The sequence below is a fragment of the Mobula hypostoma genome, chromosome X1 (genome assembly GCF_963921235.1).
Source record: "Mobula hypostoma chromosome X1, sMobHyp1.1, whole genome shotgun sequence".
NCBI lineage: Eukaryota > Metazoa > Chordata > Chondrichthyes > Myliobatiformes > Myliobatidae > Mobula > Mobula hypostoma.
Genome location: NC_086128.1, coordinates 19222540 through 19249249, shown reverse-complemented (window position 1 = coordinate 19249249; position 26710 = coordinate 19222540). Strand labels below are relative to the sequence as shown.

The 26710-nt window shown below is 40.6% G+C and overlaps 1 protein-coding gene across 2 annotated transcripts in view; it reads right to left on the bottom strand.

The window, feature by feature from the left end:
* bloc1s1 (biogenesis of lysosomal organelles complex-1, subunit 1) overlaps window positions 1-26710 on the bottom strand; it is a 130451-nt gene that overhangs the window by 13968 nt on the left and 89773 nt on the right. Inside the window, exons 3-4 of one of the 2 annotated variants that reach the window (XM_063037755.1) lie at window positions 13929-14061; window positions 1911-3559 (exon numbers count right to left, since the gene is read on the bottom strand). In XM_063037755.1, coding sequence (XP_062893825.1) covers window positions 3452-3559; window positions 13929-14061 — 241 coding nt within the window. In that variant the 3' untranslated portion in view covers window positions 1911-3451. Of the gene's footprint in view, window positions 1-1910; window positions 3560-13928; window positions 14062-26710 lie in introns of those variants that run through there. The other variant, XM_063037756.1, reaches the window with a different exon arrangement.

Genomic DNA, 26710 nt, shown 5'->3' with positions numbered 1-26710 from the left:
CATCTCCTCAAAACTCATCAATAAGTGCCAAGACCTAAACCTCAATACCCCCTTGTGCAACTGATTTCCTCACTTGCAGATCCCAGTCAGTTCAGATTGGGAACATCTCCTCCACAATCTCCATCAGGACAGGTGCACCAGGCTGTGCGCTTAGCTCCCTGGTCTATTTGCTTTATACTTATGACTGTGTGGCTATGTACAGCTTCAAAGTCATATTTAAGTTTGCAGACGACACCACCGTTGTGGGCAGAATAAAAGGTGGTGATAAATCAGCAGATAGGAGGGAGATTGAAAATCTGGTTGGATGGTGCCACAACAACACCTCCCTCAATGTCAGCAAGACCAAAGAGCTGATTATCGACTACAGGAGGAAGGTCCATGAGCCAGTCCTCATTAGGGTATCGTAGGTCGAGAAAGTCAGCAACTTTAAATTCCTTGGCATTATCATTTCAAAGGATCTCTCCTGGGTCCAGCACATAGGGGACATTACAAAAAAAGGCATGGCAGAACCTCTACTTTCTTAGAAGTTTGCGCAGATACAGCATATCATCTAAAACTTTGACAAACTTCTATAGGTGCATAGTGAAGAGTATACTGACTGGCTGCATCACGGCCTGGTATGAATACTCCAATACCCTTGAGCAGAAAAAACCTACAAAAAGTAGTGGAGACAGCCCAGTCCATCACAGTAAAGCCCCCCCCCCCCGCCACCACTGAGCAAATCCACACAGAGCACTGTCAAAGGAAAGCAGCATCCATCATCAGGGACCCCCACCATCCAGGCTATGCTCTCTTCTTGCTGCTGCCATCAGGAAGGAGATACAGGAACCTCAGGTCCCACACCTCCAGGTTCAGAACAGTTATTACCCCTTAACCATCAGGTTCTTGAACCAGAGAGGATAATTTCACTCACCCCAACACTGAACTGATTCCACAAGCTACAGGCTCACTTTTAAGGACTCTACAACTTATGTTCTTTATATCTATTGCTTATTTTATTTCTTATTAATATTTCTTTTATTTTTGTATTTGCAGAGTTTGTTCTCTTTTGCACATTACTTGCTTGTCAATCTCTGCCTTGTGCAGTTTTTCATTGATCCTATTGCTTCTTTGTACTTACTATGAATGCCCACAAGAAAATTAATCTCGGGGTAGTATATGGTGACATGTATGTACTTTGATAATAAATTCACTTTTAACTTTGACAAATTTGCTCAAATTCTTTGAGGGTGCAACAGAGTGTCGATAGAGGGAAATCTGTAGATTTAGTGCATTTAGATTTCCCGAAAGGTCTTTGACAAGGTGCCTCACAAGAGGCTGGTGCATTAACGAAGAGCTCAGGTATTGGATGAAGTGTGTTAGGATGGCTGTCACATGGAAAGCAGAGTTGGAATGTCTAGGTCCCTTGCAGACAGGAAGGAGGTAACTAGTGGAGTACTGCAGACATCAGTTCTTGACCCACAATTGTTCATGATTTATGTTAATGACCTGGAGGAAGAAACATTATATTAGCTTTCCAAATTTGTTGATAATACAAAAATAGGTGGAAGGGTATGCTGTGATAAGGATACTGTGATTCTGCAAAAGGATATAGATTAAGTGAGTTGATGCCATTAAAGATCAGCAAAGATCATATAAAATGATAGGCAGGCCTGATGGGCTGAGTGGCCTAATCCTGTTCTTATTTTCTTGTGTTCTTGTAACTGAATTGAGAATACAGGATCACTCCCAAACATGTTGCACACAGACCAGGGTTTATGGGGTAGATATTTTGCTTCAACGTAATTCATAGTAATGCATGCACATTGAACTCTACTTTGAAATTAACCCTGATGGACAATATCCAAATAGCATGCAACAATCAACAAATTAAGTCATTTAAATTGAAGGATTAGTCATCATCTTACTTTATTAAATGTGCACACAGACTAGTAATTTTTTAATAATTCATTTGAAAGCATCAGTAATGCTGGTAAACACTTCTCCTTCTGGGTGGAACAGAGCCATGGCTCTCTACTGAATTTGGCTCATTAAAAATTTTACATTATGTTGGACGGCACATTCTGTGGAATGTCAGAATGTAATGAGGGGATACAACCAAATAGCTGATGTGTACTCCAGTAAGAACAGAAAGCAGAAGGCCACTAACACAAGAGACTGGACATTAAAGTTAATACACTCAGTGGTCACTTTATTAGGTACACTTGTACACCAGCTCATTAATGTAAATATCTAATCAGTTAATCACATGGCAGCAACTCAATACATAAAAGCATGCTGACATAGTCAAGAGGTTCAGTTGTCAATCAGACCAAGCATTAGAATGGGGAAGAAATGTGATCTAAGTGACTTTGACTGTGGAATGATTGTTGGTGCCATAAGGGGTGGTTTGAGTATCTCACAAACTGCTGATCTCCTGGGATTGTCACACCCAACAGTCTCTAGAGTTTATAGAGAATGGTGCAAGAAATAAAACACATCCAGTCAGTGCAGTTTTGTGGGCTAAAACACCTTGTTAATGAGAGAGATCAGAGGAGAATGGCCAGGCTGGTTCAAGCTGACAGGAGAGTGGCAGTAACTCAAATAACCACATGTTGCAACAGTGGTGTGCAGAAAAGCACCTCTAAATGTGTAATATGTCGAACCTTGAAATAGAAGGGCTACAGCAGCAGAAGACCACACACGGGGTTCCACTCCTATACCTAATAAAGTGGCTACTAAATGTACAGCGCATTGCAAAAAAAAAGCAACTGATGCAAAAGACAAGTTGATGAACGAGGACATATATCACCAATGCGCTTCAAGAAGAATTAGCGTCAACATTGACTGGTCTGGCAAGGAATGTGTCAGCATGACAATGCAATCAAAAGGTAGAGAAAAAACTAATAACTGGCAACTGGCATCATTCTATTGATAAATTGTAATAATGAAGAGCAATATTAATCTTTATTTGGCAAACAATTACAGTATTACACAGTACACCAGCACAAGTTGTAAAATGTTTGGCCAAGGATAGGGTTTGTAAAGGGAATTAATTAAATTGCAATAATATTCTTTACAGAAAGGCAGCATGTCACTGAATATTTCTACTACTAATACTCAGGGATGTATTTATTTTAAAACAAAGTTAACAACTGGAAAAGGCACCCATCATTTTTGCAGTCAAATATGAAATAGGCCTGCAGGGATTTTAATATGCACATTCTAGTTTCTGGACTGTTACACTCAGGGAATTGCATTGAGCCCTGCATATGCACATTCATCACAGTGGGAGGAATATGTATAGTTCTCATCTTCATTAGAAATAAGAAGGGCATTCCAGTCTTACTGCATTCCTCATATTGGAAATCTTGTTTTACAGAGCTTGTGTTCAGAATGGCAGCTTTATTTTCTGAAGGTGATTCCATTTCTTCCTCAGAAAGTGCCCATTTCTTGATCCACAAACGAAGCATTACGTTGCAGGTTGTAGTTGTCCTTTATAGACATACTCTAGGGCAGTGGCGATAGTCCTCATGTCCATCTCAATACTTCTTGCCCAGTTCTCCACATCACCAATTTCCTGGGGAGAAAATAGGTTTTCAGCAGGATCAATATCTGCTTGCTGCTCAAGTCAGTTTGTTAACCTATGACCCTTTGTCCTTGCAGAATCAAATACAGTTTTATCTTAATGGAAATTTTGATCAGCTGCCATTTACGGTTTTTAGTAAATTTTCATGCAGGCAGTTTTTGCGTAGCCTCTAGAGATGCCAGCCTTTCCTTCCAGAAAGTCTTGTCAAATGCATAGTGTTGTTTCCTCCTACCCCACCCCCATCCCACAGTATTCAGCAAAATGAAAATTGATTTCTTCTGAAGTGAAACATGATACTGACAATTCCTGGGTTGTTTCACATCACTCATTGTTTAAGAGGGCAACTCCTGTCACCAGGCAAACTTGTGACCTTTGTGCAACTTCTGCATTGGTATCCAAGGGATAGTCTCATTCCCCGTTGCTCTTTTTGGAGGAGTATAAAGGAACTTGGTCTATACTGTCCTGGAGCACCCAAGCTTGTGAGACAATATAGTCTGCCCCCTGCAGTCCTAACCTGGAAGGCAAGTAAGGTACAAGCCCAACCCCATTAAATGCATCCCATCAATCACCTTCAACACCTAGTAGGCTCCTTCAACTTCCCAATCTGCATCCCTCCTCTAACTCTGCAATCATCCCAAGCCTCTGCTCTCTCACCTACACACAGAGGTGAAGTCACCATCCTTGCTTCTCTGCCCACTTCTCAAGCACTGACCTAATTCTTCCTTCCCTCTTCTCCTGATCACTTCCCTTTCCTTCACCACCATTACAGATGTACAAGTGAAGTGCCATTCCCTTCTTGCCAGCCCCTACTCACACTGACAAGATGACCTCCAAAGTGCCTCAGCATGATCTAAGAGTTCTTCTGCAACCACATCTGGACTTATATCAATGCGAGAATATCCAATGCCCATGGTCTCATGTGACTGAAGAGTCAGTTAGAATTTTGATGCTGTAGGAAGTAACCAATGTGGCCATTATCCTGCCACATCTTTGCCATTCACGACATCTAGTGCCCTAGATACTTATGCTAAAAAAAACTAACCATTTCACATCGGCAGGATGTCCCAAAGTATTTGACTACCAAGTACTTATCTTAAGTCTGCAAGTGCAGTTGCCAACTTATCAAAAGTTCAACAAATAGCCAATATTTATTTTAGTAATGCCGACAAGAGGGTAGCATTGACCAGAACTAGGACCTCAGGGGAGATCTTCCTTGCAATTATTGAGAATGAAGCTGTGGGATCTTTGACAGACACGTTAGAGAACAGAATGTTCACATAAATAGAAGTGCCTGGAGACATTACCAATTAAAACAGGACCTCCAATGCTGCAAAACCTCAAACACTCCTGTACTGGAAAGTGTCAGCCAAATTTATATGCTAGAGTAGATCTTGAGCCCTCAACTTTCTAAATAAAGGACAAAATAACGTCCTGTCAATATCCTGTGTAATTCAAGCATAACCTTCCTATTTTTGTATTCAATTTCCCCAGCCATAAACAGGAGTATTGTTAGCTTTTCTGATTACTCGCTGTATCTGAATACTAACCCTTTGCCAATCAAGCACTGGGATACTCAAATTCTTTTGCACTTCCATGTTTTGACGCAGATCACAATTTGAATAACAGAGTTCCTTTTTTAAATTAAAGAACATGAATTCTAACAATTTTCCATTCTCTAGCCTGGAGTATAGAGGATGATTGAAGTACTCAATGTCCCACGGCATTTATGCTGTTCTACCATACTCTTCAGGATATGTTAGAATTTCTAAGCATCTAGTTTGCATGAATAAATGCCACATACTATTATTCCATTTGCCTTCAACCATCCGAACTAATCTATCCTCAGATTAATTTATTCTTTAAGTGATTGAAGCAGAGAACTGGTCTCTGCTTTAATCATTTAAAGAGCTTTAAAGAGCCTTCAATTCTGCAATATGCTTTCTCCTTCTCTTGATCCCAAAAGTCTTGCATTTTACCCTTATATCTACAACCCCCTCAGTCACAACTTTACAATCACTTCAGACAAAGGGAAGGGAGGCGCAGGTAATGAGGGAGAAGTTTTTACCCCACCAAAACACAATCACTACCTACTTCAAATTTACCACCCCCAGTTTTAACAGAGGTGGGACACTGGAAAGGAGAGTCGGTGCTGCAGCTGACCAAATAGTCGGTGGGAGACAAGCCAGCGTTTGAAATCTTTTAAAATGGCTAAGTACCTGCATTTTAGCAAGGCTTCTATTTATGGCTACAGAATATTAAAGCTGAGTTGCAATAGTGAATCAATCAAAACCTTAAGCAAACCACAGATGAACTTGACAATAGCAAGAACTTTGTGAGCAGGTTCCATGCATTCAATTCATACTGTGGAGGGGCGTGCTTAACAGAACTACTGCAGAATAAATCTATCGGTTTGGGTATGTTATCACCCTGAGTATCAGGCCTTTGGCTACTTGTGTGATAGTCACAAGACTACTCCACGCAACTTATGCTAAAAAAAAATTATCAGTTGGCAAAATGAATTTTAAAAATTACAGATCATCAGAGGGAAAAAGCTTGATAGGGTTATCAATGAACCTGTGCCAAGAAAATAACCTGTGGTTAGAATGCTTGCTATGTAATAACAGCAGAATGTTCTACCTGCCCTTCAAAACTCAAGGCAAGATGCATCAACTCTGCTGGTTAAAGATGAGTTTCTTGTCAGCAGGTTTTTACATTATTGCTGCTGTTATTATGCCAATAGGTGCAATTTTAAGAAGATTTATGGTATCTTGTGTATGTTGACAGGATTAGGAGCTACTATGTTGCCTTCATGGCTAAACAGCCTGTTAACATTTCCAGTTATAGATATGTCATTGGAAACCTACCTCCCCTTCAGCAAACAGTGGGAAGAAAACAGGATTAGACATCTGGTCATCCATCAGAAACAAGATACCCTCCCATTCTTCTGTAGGATTTGATTCCTTGTGTCAGGTTTGCCCAGACTTAACATTTTGACCTTGGCCAATTCAGAATTCTATCCATCAGGCTTCTCACTCCCAACATCATCCTCAACCAAAGACTCTGCCTGGGGTTAATTTTGTTCTGACAACTATTCAGTTGGGTCTCCACCATCCTCTCACACTCATCCCAGTCCTTTTTCCTACCCTAGTACACCTACCTGTCAACACTCCAATCTGTTTCAGATACAGATGGTCAATGAAGGTCAAGTCATAAAGTGACTCAGGACTTGAGCTGATACCCTCCTTAGGGGTTTGTTTCTGCACTGTACCGTACTCCCATCTGCTGCTAGTTAAAAATGGCTTTTTGACAACAGAAAGCAATGGATTTCCACTCTAGGACTTTAGTAAAGACCTGGCTGGCATTTCAAAACAGCATTGAAGTACTACTTGAGGTACCTTCTTTGAGGTAAAATGTTAAAGTGAACATTGTTTCATCTTTAAAAAGGTTCCAACAGCCTAATGGAAGATTAACAGGAGTAATCCCAATGCTCTGGTCATTATTTCTACCACAATCAACAAAGACAAAATTCACTGGCCATTCATCTCTGTACTCTGTCAAATCTTAATGTGCACAAATCTGACATAACTAACAACAGTAATTGCACTTTCAAAGTCACTGATTTGTTTAAGTTTCTGACACCCAAGTTCTTTTATTTAAAGGCAAACTTGATAGTAGATCACTGCCTATAGGACTGAAAAATCGTTTCAGAAAAGGAAAAAATGCCCTGGCTTTAATCACTTTATTATTCAAATTCCATGTGACACAGGTGACCTTAAAAAAAAACTATTAGTAGAATAAAAATTGATTTAAGAATAACCGCAGATCTGTGAAATGCAATAGGGCGCCACGGTAGCGTAGCAGATAGCGCAATGCTATTTCAACTCGGCGTGTCCTGGAGTTTGGAGTTCAATTCAGGCACCATTCTGTTAGTAGTCTCTGTATGTCCTCCCCATGGAATGTGTGGGTTTTCTCCGGGTTCTCCGGTTTCTTCCCACAGACCGAAGATGTACCAGGTTGGTTAACTGGTCACTGTAATTGCCCTGTGATCAGGTTACGGTTAATCCGATTTGTTGGGGGTTGCTGGGGCGGAGTGGCTCAAAGGACCAGAAGGGCCTATTCCGTGAAGTATCACTAAATAAATAAATAGTTTGTGAAACACAATGAAGATTTCATTGTATCACTTACACATCCTATCACTCAGACAAAATGACAAATGGTTTTCCCATGATCCTGGACAAGCATGTCTCCATAAAAACACTCATTCTTTTAAAAAGTAATACAAGATGGCTATAATCAACTGATTTGCCAGGATCATAATATCATTGATTTCTCTCCACAAGCCAGCAGATGGTGCTGAGCTCTGCATTAATTCAGTAATGATAACTTAAGAGGTTTTGTTTTTTTCTCCACCTAATTTTCTGCCTTTCTCCCCTGGAGCAATGACTGGCCCATGCTGGGGTACAGTTTGAAACTGCCTCAAAATTCCTTGGAATTAGGGTAGCAACTCTCCAGGAATTGGAGATTAACAACCAGGATGCTGCTGAGAGCAAAAATTCAGGACCATAAATCAGTGACAGCAAAAGAAAACTGTTTCTATTTTTTAAAGCACTTAATTAGTTACTCAACAGTTTTTCCCAACCAATGATTTAAAAAAATAACTCACAAAATAGTTTCAAAAAAAAATCTCAGAAGCTGTTAAATGATGGGCATTATAAAATGAGCAAGAACTACACAAGTATTAAGAGGATTTTTCTCATTTTAATTAAATTGTAGGAAATATATCTGAATGATCATACAGTTAATGTTATTTGCATTCTTTTAATTTTTTAAAAGGAAGGTTACATTTATCATTCTCAATGTATGCTCTCTAAATATTTTACTTAGCAAATGTTTTACAGAGCACAAAGTGGTAAAGAATTTACAAAAACATCACGATTCACACTAAAACAGACTTCCTAGTGGGTGTCAATGCCAACTTTCTGCATGCAGATTCGCACAGTTCTGGTACATGATGAAGCCACATCACCCTGAATAATCTCACTTATTAAATCAACATGATTGGCAGAGTATTATCTTATAGAACTGATCATTCAAGCAAAACAAGTTGGAAGGATGAAGATTCCAAAGTAAATATAAAACCTCCCATGTACTGAGCTACACTTTCCATTTTTAAAGAAAAGCAGCTCCTGTGAAATGTGATTATTGAGGACTGAGCAACTTCAAAAACTCAACATTAAAGATAAAGGCTGTTCATCCAGTTGCTTTGAGCAGCAGCTGGGGAGCTGAAAATAATTAAAGCATCTGTAGCGAGCCGAGATCCTTATGAGATTGATCCCTTCATACTCACAGGTGTGAGCTCTTGATCAGAGGCAAACAGCATACTTGTTTTGTCCTGCTTCAGTAGAACATTTGGCGCAAGATATTTGAATGACTTTGGAAAATGATCAGAGTGCACCAGCATGATCTCCAAACCTGTCCGTTTACATGCATCATCCAGTGATTTGCACAACATGCTGAAATGGAAATAGTTTACCAACCTAATGCTGCATGCAAGCTTGAGCAGCCTTTCTCATTTTTAATATTACACTGTATTTTAGTTGTTATATCACTAAACTACCAGAAGGTGGAAAGGACAAGGCTTTTGAAGACATAGATTTACTTGGCAGATGTTACTACCATCCAGTAAAACCATTGCAATATGGCAAGGAATTGCAAGAGAGCAGTATCACCCAGTAGAAAACTCAATGCAGCACAGACAAAGCATTCCAGGTTGCTGACAACCTACTAATGGAAATTCAACTCAGTGACATTAACCTGGAATAATTAAGTGATTATGTTGTTGCAGACTGAAGGCGGCAACAGTCTCTCTGACAGCTGTTGGAAAGATATAACACCTCATTACTTCAAGGTTTAACATTTCTTTACTGACTATAGTCAAAACGAACTTGGCATTATGCCAGAAATCAGATCCACTTAATGCTCTGTTCCCACAATTAGAAGACAATTGTGTAAATTAAACCAACCCCCTCCCCCATCGCTCCACACAATAACCACACCAAGGAAAATCATAAGAGAATAAACAACCTGCACAACATGCTCAGCTGTGGTACACTAAGGCTACGTCCACACTACGCCAGATAATTTTGAAAACGAAGCTTTTTCTCTTCGTTTTGACCCTCCGTCCACACTGAACCGGCGTTTTCAGCCCCCGAAAACGGAAATTTTCGGAAACGGTCTCCAGAGTGAATAAGTCTGAAAACGCCTAATATCCGTTGCAGTGTATACGGGGTAACCGGAGCTTTTTAAAACCGCTGTCATGACGTGCCGGAACAGATGGCAGCAGCGCGGCATTTCATTGTTTTCTTCTTCTTATTATTATTATTATTACTACTTTATTGTTTAGAGCGTACAATCATCACAGCGATATTTGATTCTGCGTTTCGTAGAACCTAACAATTTCAGAACAGACGGCAACGAGACTGAAGCCGGAAGAGTTAGAAATGTACTCACCACATACTTTGATCCATAGCTTACTGAATAAATATGTATACTCACTTTGCCCTGTTTTCTGTCCTTGCTTGTATGAAGGTAAGGACAGAAAACACCCTCCGCCACCTCCAGTTTAAATTCCATGCGGAATATTTTGGAGGATCAAGGTGGTTTACCTATTTATGCAAGTACTTCTCTGACAATAGATGTGTAACAGCCTAATGTAACATTGTATGGAAATACAAGGTAACACTGATGCAGTCGTGTTTTATACATTTAACAAGGTGCTTTATTATTGCAACAGAGTTAGTCAGTTTTTCAATGTTCGTCGTTAGCTGGGTCATACTGTCCGTGAACTCCCTGCTGGTTGCCTCCATACGCTCCAGTATTTTTTTTAGTCTTAAATCCTCCTGTGCGAGAGCCAAGAGCAATTCCTTTTAAGTTTTTTCTACTCTGTAACTGGACAAACGCGCACCAAGTATATCGTTTCCTCTTCGCTTGTTTTCTGTGTGTCCTGCGCATGCCCAGTAGGAGGAGATTCACCCAAATATCCGTCTAATGTGGACGGAGATATTTTGAAAAACGCTTAGTGTGGACACCTGTCGTTTTTACTCGAAACCGGCGTTTTCAAAATTATCCGGCGTAGTGTAGACGTAGCCTAAGTTAATAACATGTTTACAGGGTCACACACAGGTATCACATGCTAACAATTTCTATCCAATGCATTTGCTACCTTTAGCGAAGTATGAGGGTTTAGGTGAGTATGAAGTGTGTAACTTACTGAGCCAAGCAAAGCTTATTGATAACATTTCAAAAGAAATTCATTGATTGACTTAGCAAAATATTAAAGACATGAGCTGTGATGGAAATGCAACCTTACTCTTTGCCAGCCCCCACTATAGCAATTTTATACAAGCTCTTAATGATCTGGGTACATCACCGAATCACATTAATTTTATAATCCTGCTCATTGCAAATGTCACTCCTCCCTTGAAGAAGGGAGGGAGGCAGGCAGAACAAAGGAAATTAGAGGCCTGTTAGCCTGACTTCAGTAGTTGGAAAGATGTTGGAGTCCATTATTAAAGATGAGGTCTCAGCGTATTTGGAGGCACTTGATAAAACAGGCCAAAGTCAGCATGGTTTTCCAAAGGGCAAATCTTGCATGGCTAATCTATTGGAATTCTTTGAGGAAATACCAGGTAGGATAGACAAAGGAGAGTCAGTGAATGTTGCTTACTAGAATTTCAGAAGGCCTTTGACAAGGTGTCGCACATGAGGCTGCTTAACAGAATTACAGGAAAGATACTAGCATGGCTAGAGCATTGGCTGATTGGCAGGTGGCAACAAGTGGGAATAAAGGGAGCCTTTTCTGGTTAGCTGCCAGTGACTAGTGGTGTGCTGCAGGGGTTGGTGTTGGGACTGCTTCTTTTCACATTATATGTCAATGATTTAGATGAAGGAATTGATGGCTTTGTGACTAAGTTTGTGGACAACATGAAAATAGGTGGAAGGGCAGGCAGTGTTGAGGGAGTCTGCAGAAGGACATCGACAGATGAGAAGAATGCGCCAAGTGTAGGGAAGCGCACTTTGGCAGAGGGATAAAGGCATAAATGGGGAGAATATTCAAAAGTCTGAGGTCCAAAGGGTCTTGGGAGTCCTTGTGTAGGATTCCCCAACAGCTACCTGGCAGGTTGAGTCGGTGGTAACGAAGACAAATGCAGTTTTAGCATTTTTTTCCCTAGAGGATTAGAATACAAACGCAAGGAAGTAATGCTGAGGTTTTATAAGGCATTGGTCAACCGCACTTGGAATATAGTGAACAGTTTTGGGCCCCTTTTCTAAGAAATAATGTATTGGTGTTGGAGAATGATCCCAGGAATGTAAAGCTTAACATATGAAGACCATTTGAGGGCTCTGGGCCCGTACTCGCTGGAGTTTAGAAGAACGAGGGAGGATCTCATCAATATTTAAAGGCCTAGGTAAAGGTAATTTGGAGAGGATGTTTCCTATAGTTGGGGAGTCTCCAAATTGAGGGACATCCATTTAGAACAGAGATGAGGAAAAATTGCTTTAGCCAGGGGTGCTGAATCTGTGGAATTCATTTCCACCGCTAGCTATGCAGGCCAAATCATTGGATATACTTAAGGCAGAGGTTGATAGGTTCTTGATTAGTCAGGCATTTAAGGTTACCGAGAGAAGACAGGATAATGGGGTTGAGAGGGATAATAAATCAGCCATGGTGGAATGGCAAAGCAGACTTGATGAGCCGAATCACCCAATTCTGCTCCTGTGTCATACAATATTATGAACTCCCTGGTCTTCTTCCACCAGTCTCTTAAATCTCCCCCAAAAGATAAGTGGCAGGTCAGCTTTTTTTGAACAATGCTCCTAAACTGGAGCGCCTAAATTGTATTCAATACCTAAAACTATAAGGGATGCAGATTCAGTTGACACTTTAATCACCAGCTCAAAACTTATTTATTTAACTTTGCTTTTAACTAACATCTTTTTGTCTTTTTTTAATGTTTTTTTTATATTATGTTTGCTCTTTATCCAACTGTAAAACACTTTGAACTGCATCGTCTGTTTGAAAAGTGCTCTATAAATAAGTTACTGTTATTATTCTAACTGACAGGCTAACTCTGCAGCACAAGAGATTCCACAGATGTTAGAAATCCTGAGCAATTCAGCCCAAAGTGTTGACTATTTATTTCCCTCATGGATGCTGTATCAGCTGCTGAGTTCCTCTAGCATTTTGTGTGTGCTGCTCAGGCTAACCCTAGATTCTGATGAAATTAAATCTAAATTTTTCCTGTCTAAAAAATTAAAATGCCTTAGTTATTTAAAATTGAATTTTATTGAAAACTTCAAAAAATATGGAGGTGACTGTATTTGGAATTCAATCCAGACAAGTGTGAGATTATACATTTTGGAAGAGTCAAATTTTGGTAGGACATATATGGCAGGGACCTCAAGGGTGTTCATATATAGAGAGATCTTGGGGTTCAGACCTGTAGCTTGCTGAAAATAGTGACACAGGTGGATAGGGCAGTGAAGAAGGGATTATCATGTCTCTCTTTATAGGCTGAGGCGTTGAGTATAAAGTTGGGATGCCATGTTGCAGCCACCCAAAACATTGGCTAGACTGCACATAAATGGTGTATACAGTTCTGGTTGCCACACTACAGGTAGGAAGTGGAACAATTGAGCGCAGAAGAGATTCACCAGGATGTTATGTGGAATGGAAGTATGCAGTTATAAGGAGAGATTGGTTAGGCTGGGTTTATTCCCACTGTAACGTAGAAGGCTAAGCTGTGACCTTTTAGAGGTCTATAAAATTATGAGGAGTACAAATAGGATAAGTGTGTAGAGGGCACAGGTTTAAGGTGAGAGGGGAGAAATTTTAAGGAGATCTGAGTGGTAAGTTCTTTTCCCCCCACACAGAGGAATAAGTTGCCAGAGGTTTGGTCGAAGCAGTTTACAATTACAACATTTAAAAGGCGTTTGGACAGGTACTTAGATAGGAAAGGCATAGATTCAAGGTTGCCAACCTTTTTTATGCCATGGATCAATACCATTATGCAAGGGGTCTGTGGACACCAGGTTGGGAATCCCCAGCATAGAGGGATAAGAGACTAATACAGGAAAATGTGATTAGCATAGACAGGCATCACAGTTTGCATGGGTGAGGTTAGCCAAAAGGGCTCGTGTCTGTGCTGTACGAGTTGCACTTTTAACCATACTGTTTCAAATCAGTATGAATAACTAAGATGACCAAGACAAAAGATGTTTTACAACAATCAAAATGATTAATAGATACTGACATATTTCAATGTACTGTACATCAGGTTCTTCCACTATTACAATTTACCTTTAGTGCCTGGTTAAAGTTGTCCACCATACCAAGCCACTGCTGAGTCTGTTTGGCAAACTGGGCTGCTTGGATCTGCAGAGTTTTTACCTCATTATCCAGCTTCCGTTGATTCACGTAGGCCTGGGCCACTCTGAAAAGAAGACAGCAAAACATCTGTTATTTCACAGAGGTAAAATAACAGGTTATTTGTATAATCAGGTAAATGAAAATATCCAATCTAAACTATTAAAATTAAATTAAGTCATGATACAAGAAGTTTGGTAAGGCCACATTTGAAATATTATGTTCAACTTTGCTATAGGAAAGATGCCATTAAGCTGGGAAGATTGTGAGGAGATTAGAGGAACAAAGTTATAGAAGGACGACAAACAGGTAAGAATATGACTTTTTTCATTGGAGCACAGGACACTGAGGAGTGATTGTATGGAGGTGTATAAAATTATGAGGGGCATAGATAGGGTTAATGTGCAGTCTTTTTCCCCAGGGTTGGGAATTAAGAATAGAGAACATGGGTGAGAAAGGAAAGATTTCATAGGGACCTGTTGAATAACTTTTACATCCAGATTGGTCAGTATATGGAATAAGCTGCCGGCAGAAGTAGTTGAGGCAGGTACATTAAAAACATTTAAAAGGTACTTGGACGAATACATGGACAGGAAAGATTTAAAGGGTTATGAAATAAATATGAGCAAATGGGACTGGCTTACATGGGAATCTTGGTGGGCATGGATCAGTCGGACCTAAGGGCCTGCTTCCACGCTGTATGACACTATGATTCTACTCGTCTCTTGCTATTTTGAATCTATTAGTTATCTTAAATACAGTACAACATATTTGCTCCAAAATATATGCTCACAAATCAATGAGCAGCTTCAAAAGGAACTCCATCCCACACCATTTTTTAAACACGTTCTCTTGTTCTCCTGAAAATCACATGGTAAGCTAGCTTGATGTGTCACTTTTCCTTTACCGTTACTGGGCCGGTATCTGGGAATTCCTCCCCTAACAATATCACAGGGGCATCAACAGAGAACGATCAAGTCACCACAGCTACAGTATTAAAGCAACTATCGGTAGAACATACATGCAATCTTTCCAGTGCAATGCAATACTTAATATAAAGCTTTTTAAAAAAACTGCTTCAGATAATAGAACCACATCTCGAACTAAAATGAATTCTTAACCAAAAAGGCCACAATTCCCCTCTCCATTCCATTATAACAAATTGCATTCATTAAAGGAATTCTTTAATATGCATTTTCAAAGGCACTACTGGGCTTAAGCATATACATCATCATAAATAATTAAAAGCAGAACTCCTGACTTTAAATTCACCTGATTTTGCTGCTCTGAATGGGAAGACTTAATCCCTTTTGTGGATTCAGCACCACTGCCAACATTGGAGTAAAAACTGTAAACATGAAAAGGTGGCATTCTGGTGCGTGAGAAGCAAAGAATCCTTTTAAGATGTGGTACGTGCCTGTTCCCCAGAAGCACAAGTACCTCTGGCACCAGCTGCAGCTGGCACAATGTATTATCTTGCCTAGTTGCAAATGGCTATCCATGCAACTTCTTAATATAGAGTGAACAGTATGGTTTTCACATTCAAAACAGAAAATCCAGGCAACCCTCAGCAGGTCCAGAGAGAAACAGAATCAAACATTTCAGTTTGATGAGTTCATCACATTAATTTTGACCAAGATCACAATAGTTCTGTTTCTCTCTCTACAAATGCTCTGTGACCGGCATGTTTCTAGCTACAATTTTTTTTTTGAGTTTTGATTACATTTTTCACATTTTTGGGTTGTACAAACATGGAGATAAAGATCCAATTGTTGAGATTAAAAACTGTACACATCTGGTCATATGATGGTGCCAGAACTGCAGATATGTAAATGTTAGGTAAATAGCAAAACAATGACAACTTACTAGTACCTTTAACATTGTAAAACACACCTAAGCATATAAGCCAATTTGAGGAGGTACTGGGAGACGTGACTAAAAGTTTGGTTAAAGATGTGGGTTTAAGAGCTGACTTTCAACGAGAAAAGCTTTTTGAAGAGCTGAACAGATGACCTCCTATGGTGCAGCAATGGAAATCAGGCATGTTCAATGGGCCAGTTAGGCATGTGCACAGATCTCAGAGATAAAATATATATTCCACAGCATTTGCATACCACAGAAACCACTTACATTTGAAGTTAAGCAAATTTTAATTATGGGGGTGTGGTGGTGTTCTGAATTAAATGGTTGACAACAATTCTAATCAAGCAACAAACAATTCATCTGCACAATGAATTCAAGGCAACAAGTTAACCTTGATGGCCATGCACAATAAGAAACAGCTGAGGAAATGACATTCCGATTAACAGTCCTAAACTGCAGCACGTACGCAATTATTCAGGTTATACTTCTTGGCTGCGACATCCCTGCCCCCAGAAGTGAACTGGCTGCTGGAACTCAGTGCTAAGGTTCCTGCATGTGGATTGATTTGTGCATGGAGAATTGTGCCACAGCATGAGTCAGTCTTTTCAGGATGGGAGATGAGAAATAAAGTAAAGTAGGACATTTGCTAGTGAAAGCAATTGTACTGGCATTTACAACTCCCATGCTGGATAATGGATATTATAAATTTCCCAATTTCCCCAAAAGGTTTCTGGGCATTTAGACAAACATTCTGCAATTAATTTCCAAGCAAATTCTGTAAATGAGTACTTCATGACTGCTTCATTCTTTATAAGCCTTACTTTTTTTCCCCTCTTTTTGAGTTCCATCTACCCCACACACCCTCCTCTTATCATCCCACCCAATCCCGGCCATCTCTCAAAGGAAGCTGGCAGAAAAGAGTTATTTTACATTTCTGCTTATTATCAAAATGCTTCTACTGCAGGTGAAAATGTAAGAACTGTCACTTATTTCCCAATGTAGTATCGTAGAAACCCTGAAGCAGTGGCATCCACCCTGGTCAAATCAGCAGGCGGTTGTACCATGGGACATGATTAGTTCAGTGCTAGAGGCAGGCATTTCTTAATAACGTCAGCTTGTGAACTTGACTTGAGTGAACTCGGACAGCAACTGAAAAGCTGGAAGGCATGTGGACTGATGTGTGCGCGCTGTACATTTTAAATCACGATTGTCAAAGGCACTTGGACATCCACCAGACTAAATATTTTCAACGTAATCAACCTGCGTCATAAAACCACATGGCCTCTTTACAAAATTTGCCAATAAATTTCAAAAATGATTAAAAAGCCAATGAAATAGTGCATGTAATCCAGTGAGCTAACAATCTTCAACAACAGTAAAAGGCTGCAAAGCCCAGGGATATATGGCATTTGTTTAAGATTTACAAGAGCCCTGGGAGGGGAATCATAAGGTACTGACCATTATTATGAGAAATTGGTGGCCTTTTTCAAATTGACTGATATCTTTCCAACTGACCAAACTTTAAGAGGTGGTGGCTAAAAGGCACAGGCAATTTACAGTCACCATGGATTCAGGAGGCAATAATCTTGCCTCCTTGATTTCTTTAAAGCGGTGACAATTCAAGTTGACAGTGGAAATCCTAAACTGCTTATATACATTTTCAAAAGGTAAAGCTACACATAAAACATAAGCAGCAAATTTCAAAACTATGTGTACCCTGTAAATAAGAAACTGGTTGAAGGTACACAACATTGGGGAAAGTGGTATGGATTTGTTTTGGGTTGCTGGCAAACATATAGAAGCGTGCAGGTCACCAATTATGAGCCAATCTCATTTTATGAAACCGAAGGTCATAATGAGGACCAGCACTCATTTAGAAATACTGGCCAAATACAAATTTTAACTCAAAGGCATTTGTTGGTGAAGTTATGTCAGCCAAGGAGGGAGTATTTATGTTGCAACCAATACTGTTTCCAAATACTGTATGCATCAAAGACTTAAATTGGATCCAAAGAGACCAGTTTTTCTGATATTAGTGAAAAATGGACCATGGAAATTGAGAAGAAAGCTACTAAATAGACAAACATTAATCGATCAGAAGTTTGAAGTACATAACTTGAAGGGAAAAAGACAAAATAACCACAAAAGGTGGCGAAAGAGGTCAACAAATCTTAACTGAGTCAACTTCTCCAAATCAGTGTGCGGTAGAAATTAACAAATCCAGAAGAATACACAATTATGTTTCCAGAACAGTACAGTCAAAGGCAGAGAAAGTTATGGTCAAAAGTTGTGGTGCTTCCAGATGGACTGCCCCATCGCCAAGACCCATGAAGGAGACTAGAAAACGACTGAACCAAATTCTAAAAGTAGTTTCAGATGACAGGTTTGTTGTGAAAGAACATGTATTTACAGATAGTGATGATAGGATTTGGCATTTAAATGACTTTCACTTTTTCTGCTCACACAAATTTTTCATAAGGTAATTGATCCTGAGAAACTAGAGCCCATTCTGAGACGGGGAAAGAGATGAATTCCAGTACTGATTTGACAGCAAAAAAAAAGTTTCTTCATACTATGATCAGGAAACAGAAACAGCTTTCTAAATTCCCTCTTATACGCTGCTTTGTACAGGTGATTAAATTATTATACAACAAAAGAAGTGATCCAACATTGAATTCCAATAAGGGAAGACAATGTTTCTGCCAGGACGTGCTAAAAGCTTTGTGATTAAAAAGTTGCATCAATTGTTCCATTACACCTTCAAACAAACGATAGTGTTGCTGATGCAAAACTGTTAATTGGTGATGTTACAGAGATGCTGGCTTTGGAATTCAATCATAGTACTGTGTTTAGCAGCTGAAAAATCATTCCTTTTAGAAAAAGGCCAGAATTTACTTTGGTAGCCACTTTTTGTAATGCAAATATGATCAATTACAGATAACATTAAGCTTCAGAAGAGAACAGCTGTATTTTTACCTTTTCAGTCAGCAGGATATTGTAGTGCTTGATGTGACTGCTATTTTCACACCGAGGTCAGCTATTTTAAACAGATTAGCAAAATTTAGTTAACTGAAAGCTATCATTCAAACATATAAAAATAAAATGCTGTTGATGTTGGAAAACCAAAATAAAAATCAGAGAAGCTGCAAATACTCAATAGATTGGGCAGCATCCATGGAAAGAGGAGCGTTAACAGTTTGGGTCAATATCCAGTGGATTCAAAAGGAAGGTCATTGAATTGAATCTGTATGTTTCTATGTTTTGCTGAAGATGCCCAGCATTTTCCATTTCTCTTTGTGAGCGCAAAATAATATTATGCAAAAACCAAAGGATGCTTCATTTCACCACTGTTGAAATAGCAAAATAGAGTGGAAAAAGAATTTGAAGCCAACAGTTCAAATCATTCGATCTTCAACATCCAAAGAGCTATCAAGTTCAAAACCCAAGACTACCTTTTCATTTACTTTGGCCAAGGAGGAACGTGGAAGGTGCTAGAAGTGAAGAAAATAAGATGAGGAAAGAAGTAAAAAATTGGTGAGGAAAATTCTGTCTATGAATAGAAATCCATTGTAATAGGTCATGCAGAAAACAATGGAAGACTGTCTTCTTAAGGGAGTTTCAGGAATCTGGATCTAAATGGAGAGCAAGACATTAAAGACATCAAGACAATGCACTGGACTAATTCAGCAGACATAGAATAGATATGTAGCCGGATAGTTGGTGGTTGGAAGCATTTTAGAATTCCAAGATACGAGGGTACATTCTGAAGCAACGAGGTGATGGCTTAATGGGGTAGACATTATCTAAACTGGACTGGTTTTAGGTTCTTTCAAAGAAGGTAAATACAGCAGCAAGGAGCATTTAAGTTTCCTGGAAGGTTATAAACAGAAAGCGTCATCAAATAAGGAAGGAACTTAATAGCATAAAGATCAGTAAGAAATCTTCAAATGGTTTCAATGTTGCTAGATTAAATTCCTGATTTATGCCTGGATATTCAGTAGGAAATGCTGCCTTTTGGATGGAAATACAGGTGGCCCCCGTTTTCCGAACGTTCGCTTTACGACACCTCGCTATTACAAAAGACCTATATTAGTTACCTGTTTTCACTAACAGAAGGTGTTTTCACTGTTACAAGAAAAGGCAGCACACGCCTGAACAGCCAAGCTCCTCCCCTGCAACTGCATTCTAGCCGCCATTGCTTAAACACGTGCTTTTCTCGATTTATTTTGTGCATCCGTTAGCAAGATGAGTTCTAAGGTATAGGAAAAGCCTAAAAGAGCTCGTAAGGGTGTTACACTTAGTATAAACCTAGACATAATTAAGCGTTTCGATCGTGGTGAATGAAGTAAGGACATTGTCCGCGCGTTGAACTTGCCTGCGTCCACTATTCGAACTATTTATACGCAGAGAGAGAATTTTGAAAGCTGCCGATATTACTGTTGGTTCTGCTCGCAGCAAAGCGCTCTCTCTTAGTCGGCATCCAATAATGGATAAAATGGGAAGTCTATTGCTTGAGTGGATTGATGGGTGTACAAAGCGTGGTGTTCCGTTAAGTTTTCTTATACTTAAGGAGAAATCAGTCAGTCTTTTTAATAAGCTGAAACAGAAAGCACTGGACGATGGTGATGAAAGTGGAACTTAAAGGTAGTCATGGGTGGTTTGATCGGTTTCTGAGGCGAGGGCAGCTTCATAGTTTAAGCAGTGGTCCCCAACCTCCAGGCCGCGGACCGATACATTGCCGCAAAGAATGCAGCAGTGCAGCAGTAGTCGGGACGCACCCAGCACATCTTTAAGAAAAAAGCCGAAATAAACAAGCTAATTAATTAGGTGCCGCCCGGCATGTAAATGTCAGCCCAGATCAGAGGCGATTGCTGATTGCGTCAAGTGCTTATTCATATAAGCAAGTGTTTAACTGTGACGAAACTGCAATTTATTGGAGTCTTCCCGATTCCGGTAAGTGAAACTACACTGTACATACATTATTTCTACTTTTATAGGCTGTGTATTTTTATGTGTTATTTGGTATGATTTGGCAGCTTCATAGCTTAAAGGTTACTGGAGAGAGTGTTTCTGCCAAGAGCACTTCCGCGAGATTTTCGCTGTGCTAGACAGTGCCGCAGAAAAGTATTTCTACTTTATATAGGCTGTGTATTTATCATACCATTCCTGCTTTTACTATATGTTACTGTTATTTTAGGTTTTGTGTGTTATTTGGCATGATTTTGCAGGTTATTTTTTGGATCTGGGAATACTCAAAAATTTTTCCCATATTAATAAATGGTAATTGCTTATTCACAGAACGCTCTACCTTCGGATAGCGGGGGAAATCTGTATTAAAGGAAAGACTATCTTCTCTCTCAGGTTGATATAAAAGATCAAAAAATACTATGTTGTCAAGGTGTGAAGGAATTCTTCCAGTGTTCTTGCAAATATTTATCCCTCAACCAATATACAGAAAGGTGCCAGAAAAGGACCAGTAACATCATGAAGGATCCCACCTACCCTGCCCATGGACAATTTGTCCCACTCCCATCAGGGAGGAGGCTATGCTGTAGCCACACCAGGACCACCAGACTGAAAAACAGTTACTTTCCCTCAGGCAGTAAGGGTGATCAACATCTACACCCACTAACTCCACCACTACTTTATTATTTACTGTCAGTTATCTTATGTACAACCTAGCCTCACTTTATGGACATACAATCAAATTTGTTTTTCCAGTACATAAATATAAATAAATTGTGCAAAAAAAAAAGAACAGAGTCAGGGAATAATGGCATTGAATGCTGAGTCATAATCAATAAACAGCAAATACATAATGCAAATCTCTCCTTATGACAATATTTGCAAGAGGGCAAAATTACGTCAAATGAAATTTAATGTAGATAAATGCAGATCTTTCTGGCCAGAATAAAAATAGCAGTCATACATAATTAATATTGTTGAACTACAAAACAAATGCAATGCAGTAACTGCCATTTGGCCAAACTAATCCTTGTTGATGTTGACCTCCATCCAAACAGGCAGCCTGAAATCAGTCACCCACCATGTTCCCACACCCTTATCTACCCAATCTCAAATGTTGAAGTGCTCCCTTAATCACTACCTTGAAGTGAATTCCATAGCCTCACAGTACTGTCTCAGCCTCAGAAGACTCTTACTCTCTGCACTTACTCTGTTGCACTTTGGTAGGACTAACCAGGGTAGGTCTTACACTGTGAACCACAGGGCACCGAAGAGTGTGGTAGAACAAAGGCATCTAGGAATATAATTCATTGAAAGTGGCGTCACAGGTAGATAGGGTCATAAAGAAAGCTTTTGGCACATTGGCCTTCATAAATCAAAGTACTGAGTACAGAAGATGGATGGGATGTTATGTTGAAGTTGTATAACACATCGGTGAAGTAATTTGGAGCATTGTGTGCAGTTATAGTCATTTACCTACAGGAAAGATATAAATAAGGTTGAAGGAGTACAGAGAAGATTTACAAGGACGTTGCCAGGTTCAGACGACCGGAGTTATAAGGAAAGGTTAGGACTTTATTTCTTGGAACTTAGAAGACTGAGAGGAGATTTGATAGAGGTATTCAAAATTATGAGGGGTATAGTTAGGGTAAATGCAAGCAGGCTTTTTCCACTGATATTGGGTGGGACTACAACCAGAGGTCATGGGTTATGGGCGAAAGGTGAAAAGTTTAAGGGGAACACAGGGGGAAACTTCTTCACTCAGAGGGCTATGAGAGTGTGGAATGAGCAGCCAGCACAAGTGGTACACATGAGCTCAATTTCAATGTTTAAGAGAAGTTTGGTTAGGTACATGGATGGTAGTGGTATGAAGGGCTATGGTCCTAGTGCAGGTCAACAGGAGTAGGCAGTTTAAATGGTTCAGCATGAACTAGATGGGCCAAAGGGCCTGTTTCTGTGCTGTACTTTTCTATAACTCAGCCCGAAATACCTTGCATTTAATGCAAGCAAAACTCCAATCTAACATCAAATGATCCTGGCACACCAACAACTCTGTGAAAGGCGCCCTTCCGTCTGCTCTAAATTTGTTGGTCTGCCAGCACATCGAGCTGTCCATGGAGGCTGCAGGAGTAAATGCTGAGGGATGCACCGATGCTTGGTGCAGTCATCACAAGGGCTCGGTGGGGAATAACCACAGTATAGGGTTCTTCTGTTACTGGAGAGGGAGGGGATGGGTTATGTGAGGAAGCCCCCCACAATTACCATAGTAGTACATCACCCCAGGGGCCCACTTGAGTGGCAGCAGCGCTACTGATGTGTATGAATATAATAGAACAGTACTAAAAGTAATTCATCAACAGAGAGATTCTACAGATGCTGGAAATCCAGAGCCATACACAGAAAGTGCTGGAGGAACTCTGCAGGTCAGGCAGCATCTATGAAAATGAATACACAGTTGACGTTTTGGGCTGAAACCCATCATCAGGACTGGAAAGGTAGGGGGAAGATGTCAGAATAAGGTGGTGGGGGGAGGGGAAGGAGGACAAGTCAGAAGGTGATAGGTGAAGCCAGGTGGGTGGGGGGGGGAAGGGAGGATGAAGTAAGAAGCTGGGAGGTGATGTGAAAAAGGCAAAGGGCTGGAGAAGAAAGAATCTGATAGGAAAGGAGAATGGACCATGGGAGAAAGGAAATGAGGAGGGGCACCGGGGGAGATGATAGGCAGGTGAAGAGAAGAAGTAAGAAGCCACAGTGGAGAACTGAAGAGGGAAGGAGGAGGGGAAAGAAATTACTGGAAGGAGAAATCGATATCAATGCCATCAGGTTGGAGCCTACCTAGACAGAATATGAGGTGCTGTTCCTCCAACCCGAGAGTGGCCTTGTCGTGACAGAAGAGGAGGCCATGGATCGACATGTCAGAACAAGAATGAGGATAGGAATCTAAATGGTTGGCCACTGCGAAATTTCATTTTTTGTGGCTGGAGCAGAGATACTCAACAAAGAGGTCCCCTAATCTATGTCGGATCTCACCAACGTAGAGGAGGATGCATCGGGAGCACCGGATACAATAGACTAACCCAACAGGTACACAGGTAAAGTGTTGCCTCACCTGGAAAGACTATTTGGGGCCCTGAATGGAGATGAGGGAGGAGATGAATGAGCAGGTGTAATACTTCTGCCTCTCGCAGGATAAGTGCTGGGAGGGAGATTAGTCTGGAGGGACGAATGAACAAGTGAATCACAGAGGGAGTAATCCCTTCTGAAAGCCGAAAGTTGGGGTAGGGATTAGCAAAGATATGTTTGGTGGTAGGGTCACATTGAAGGTGGTGGAAGTTGCGGAGAATGATGTGTTGAAAGTGAAGGCTCATGGGGTGAGAGGTAAGGACAGGAGAAACTTTGTCCCTGATAAGGCGGCAGGAAGATGGGGTGTCTGCAGATGTCCAGGAAATGGAGATGTGCATGACAGCAGAATCAATGGTGGAAGAAAGGAAACCCATTCTCTGAAGGAGGACATCGCATCTCTGATGTCCTGGAAGAAAAGCCTCATCCTGGGAACAGCTCTCAATCATGGATACCGCCTTTTTGAGGCATCATCCTTTAAAGGTGTCCTGGATGCTGGGGAGGCTAGTGCCCATGATGGAGCTGGCAGAGTTTACAACTTCCTGCAGCTTTTTCCAATACTGTGCAGTGCCCCCCTCCACACCAGACAGTGACGCAACCAGCTAGAATGCTCTCCATGGCACATCTGTAGAAATTTGTGACAGTCTTTGGTTACATACTAATTCTCCTCAATCTCCTAAAGAAATATAGCTGCTGCTGTGCTTTCTTTGTAATTACAATAATATGTTGGGCCCAAGATAAATCCTCTGAGATGTTGATACCTAGGGACTTGAAACTGCTCACTCTTTCCATTTCTGATCCCTCAATGAGGACTGGTATGTGTTCCCTCAACTTCCCCTTCCTGTAGTCCGCAATCAATTCCTTGGTCTTACTGACATTGAGTGCAAGGTTGTTGCTGTGACTACTCATCCAGCTGATCTATTTCGCTCTTGTACTCCTCATCACCATCTGAAATTCTGGCAACAATAGCTGTGTCATCGGGAAATTTATAGATGGCATTTAAACTGTGTCTAGTCACACAATCAGACAGGGTGAGAAGATGTATAGTCAAGATAGCCACAGGAATCAGTAGATTTATGAAAGACGTTGACAGACAGAGAGAGAGAGATCGAGAAAGGGGACAGAGGTGTTAGAAATGGATGAAATGAACTTAAGGGCAGGATGGAAGTTGGAGGCAAAGCTAGTGAAACTGATGAGTTTAGCATTGGTGCATGAAGTAGCACCAATGCAGCTGTAAATGTAGCAGCAAAAGAGTTGGGGAGCATCATCAGGGAAACCTTGGAACATGGACTCTTCCACATACGCATGGTCAGCCCTTTGCGTCCTCTTTTGCCACGATGAGGCCACTCTCAGGTCAGAGGATCAGCACCTAGGAAGGTCTAGGAAGCCTCCAATCTGCTGGCACGAACATCGCCTTCTCCAACTTCCAGCAATGTTCCCCCATCCCCCTTCCCTCTTCATTAATACTCCACTCGAGCCTCTTACCATCTCTCCTGACCTGCCTGACACCTCCCCTGGAGCCCCTCATCCTTCCTTTTCTCCCATGGTCCACTCTTCTCTCCAATCAGAATCCTTCTTTTCTAGTCCTTTGCCTTTTCCACCCATCACCTTCCAGTTTCTTATTTCATTCTCCCCCTCCCCCACCCACCTGGCTTCACCTATCACCTTCTGGCTTGTCCTCCTCCCCCTCCCCCACCCTCTTATACCGAAAACATTGACTATGAGTATAAAGAATGAAAAGGGATTGCACGGTTTATTCTTACAAAATAATTCTTAAAAATTATGAATAAAATTTATTTTGATTATAAAACAAAATCCAGTCCAGCTTTCCGAAGTCTGAAATCGCCTTACCAACAGGCTGGAATGAAGAAGAGGCAGAGGTAGGTGGGTACCTAATAGCCAAGGTAAACAGGGATGCAGAGGAGGTTATGATTAGGTCAGCCATGATCATACTAAAGCAGTAGATCAGGTTTGAAGGGCCAAGTGGTTTACTCCAGCTCCTAATTCATTTGGCTACAAGTGGCTGAGAGAGAGAGAGAGCCAGAAAAATCGGAATCAGGTTTATTATCACCGGCATGTGACGTGAAATTTGTTAACTTAGCAGCAGCAGTTCAATGCAATACATAATCTAGCAGAGAGAGAGAGAGAAAAAAACTAATAATAAATAAAATAAAACATAATAATAAATAAACAAGTAAATCAATCATGTATATTGAATAGATTTAAAAGAATGTGCAAACGGAGAAATACTGTATATTAAAAAATGTGAGGTAGTGTTCAAAGCTTCAATGTCCATTTAGGAATCGGATGGCAGAGGGGAAGAAGCTGTTCCTGAATCGCTGAGTGTGTGCCTTCAGGCTTCTGTATCTCCTACTTGATGGTAACAGTGAGAAAAGGGCATGCCCTGGGTGCTGGAGGTCCTTAATAATGGACACTGCCTTTCTGAGACACCGCTCCCTGAAGATGTCCTGGGTACTTTGTAGGTTCGTGCCCAAGATGGAGCTGACTAGATTTACAACCTTCTGCAGCTTCTTTCGGTCCTGTGCAGTAGCCCCTCCATACCAGACAGTGATGCTGCCTGTCAGAATGCTCTCCATGGTACAACTATAGAAGTTTTTGAGTGTATTTGTTGACATGCCAAATCGCTTCAAACTCCTAATAAAGTATAGCCACTGTCTTGCCTTCTTTATAACTACATCGATATGTTGGGACCAGGTTAGATCCTCAGAGATCTTGACACCCAGGAACTTGAAGCTGCTCACTCTCTCCAC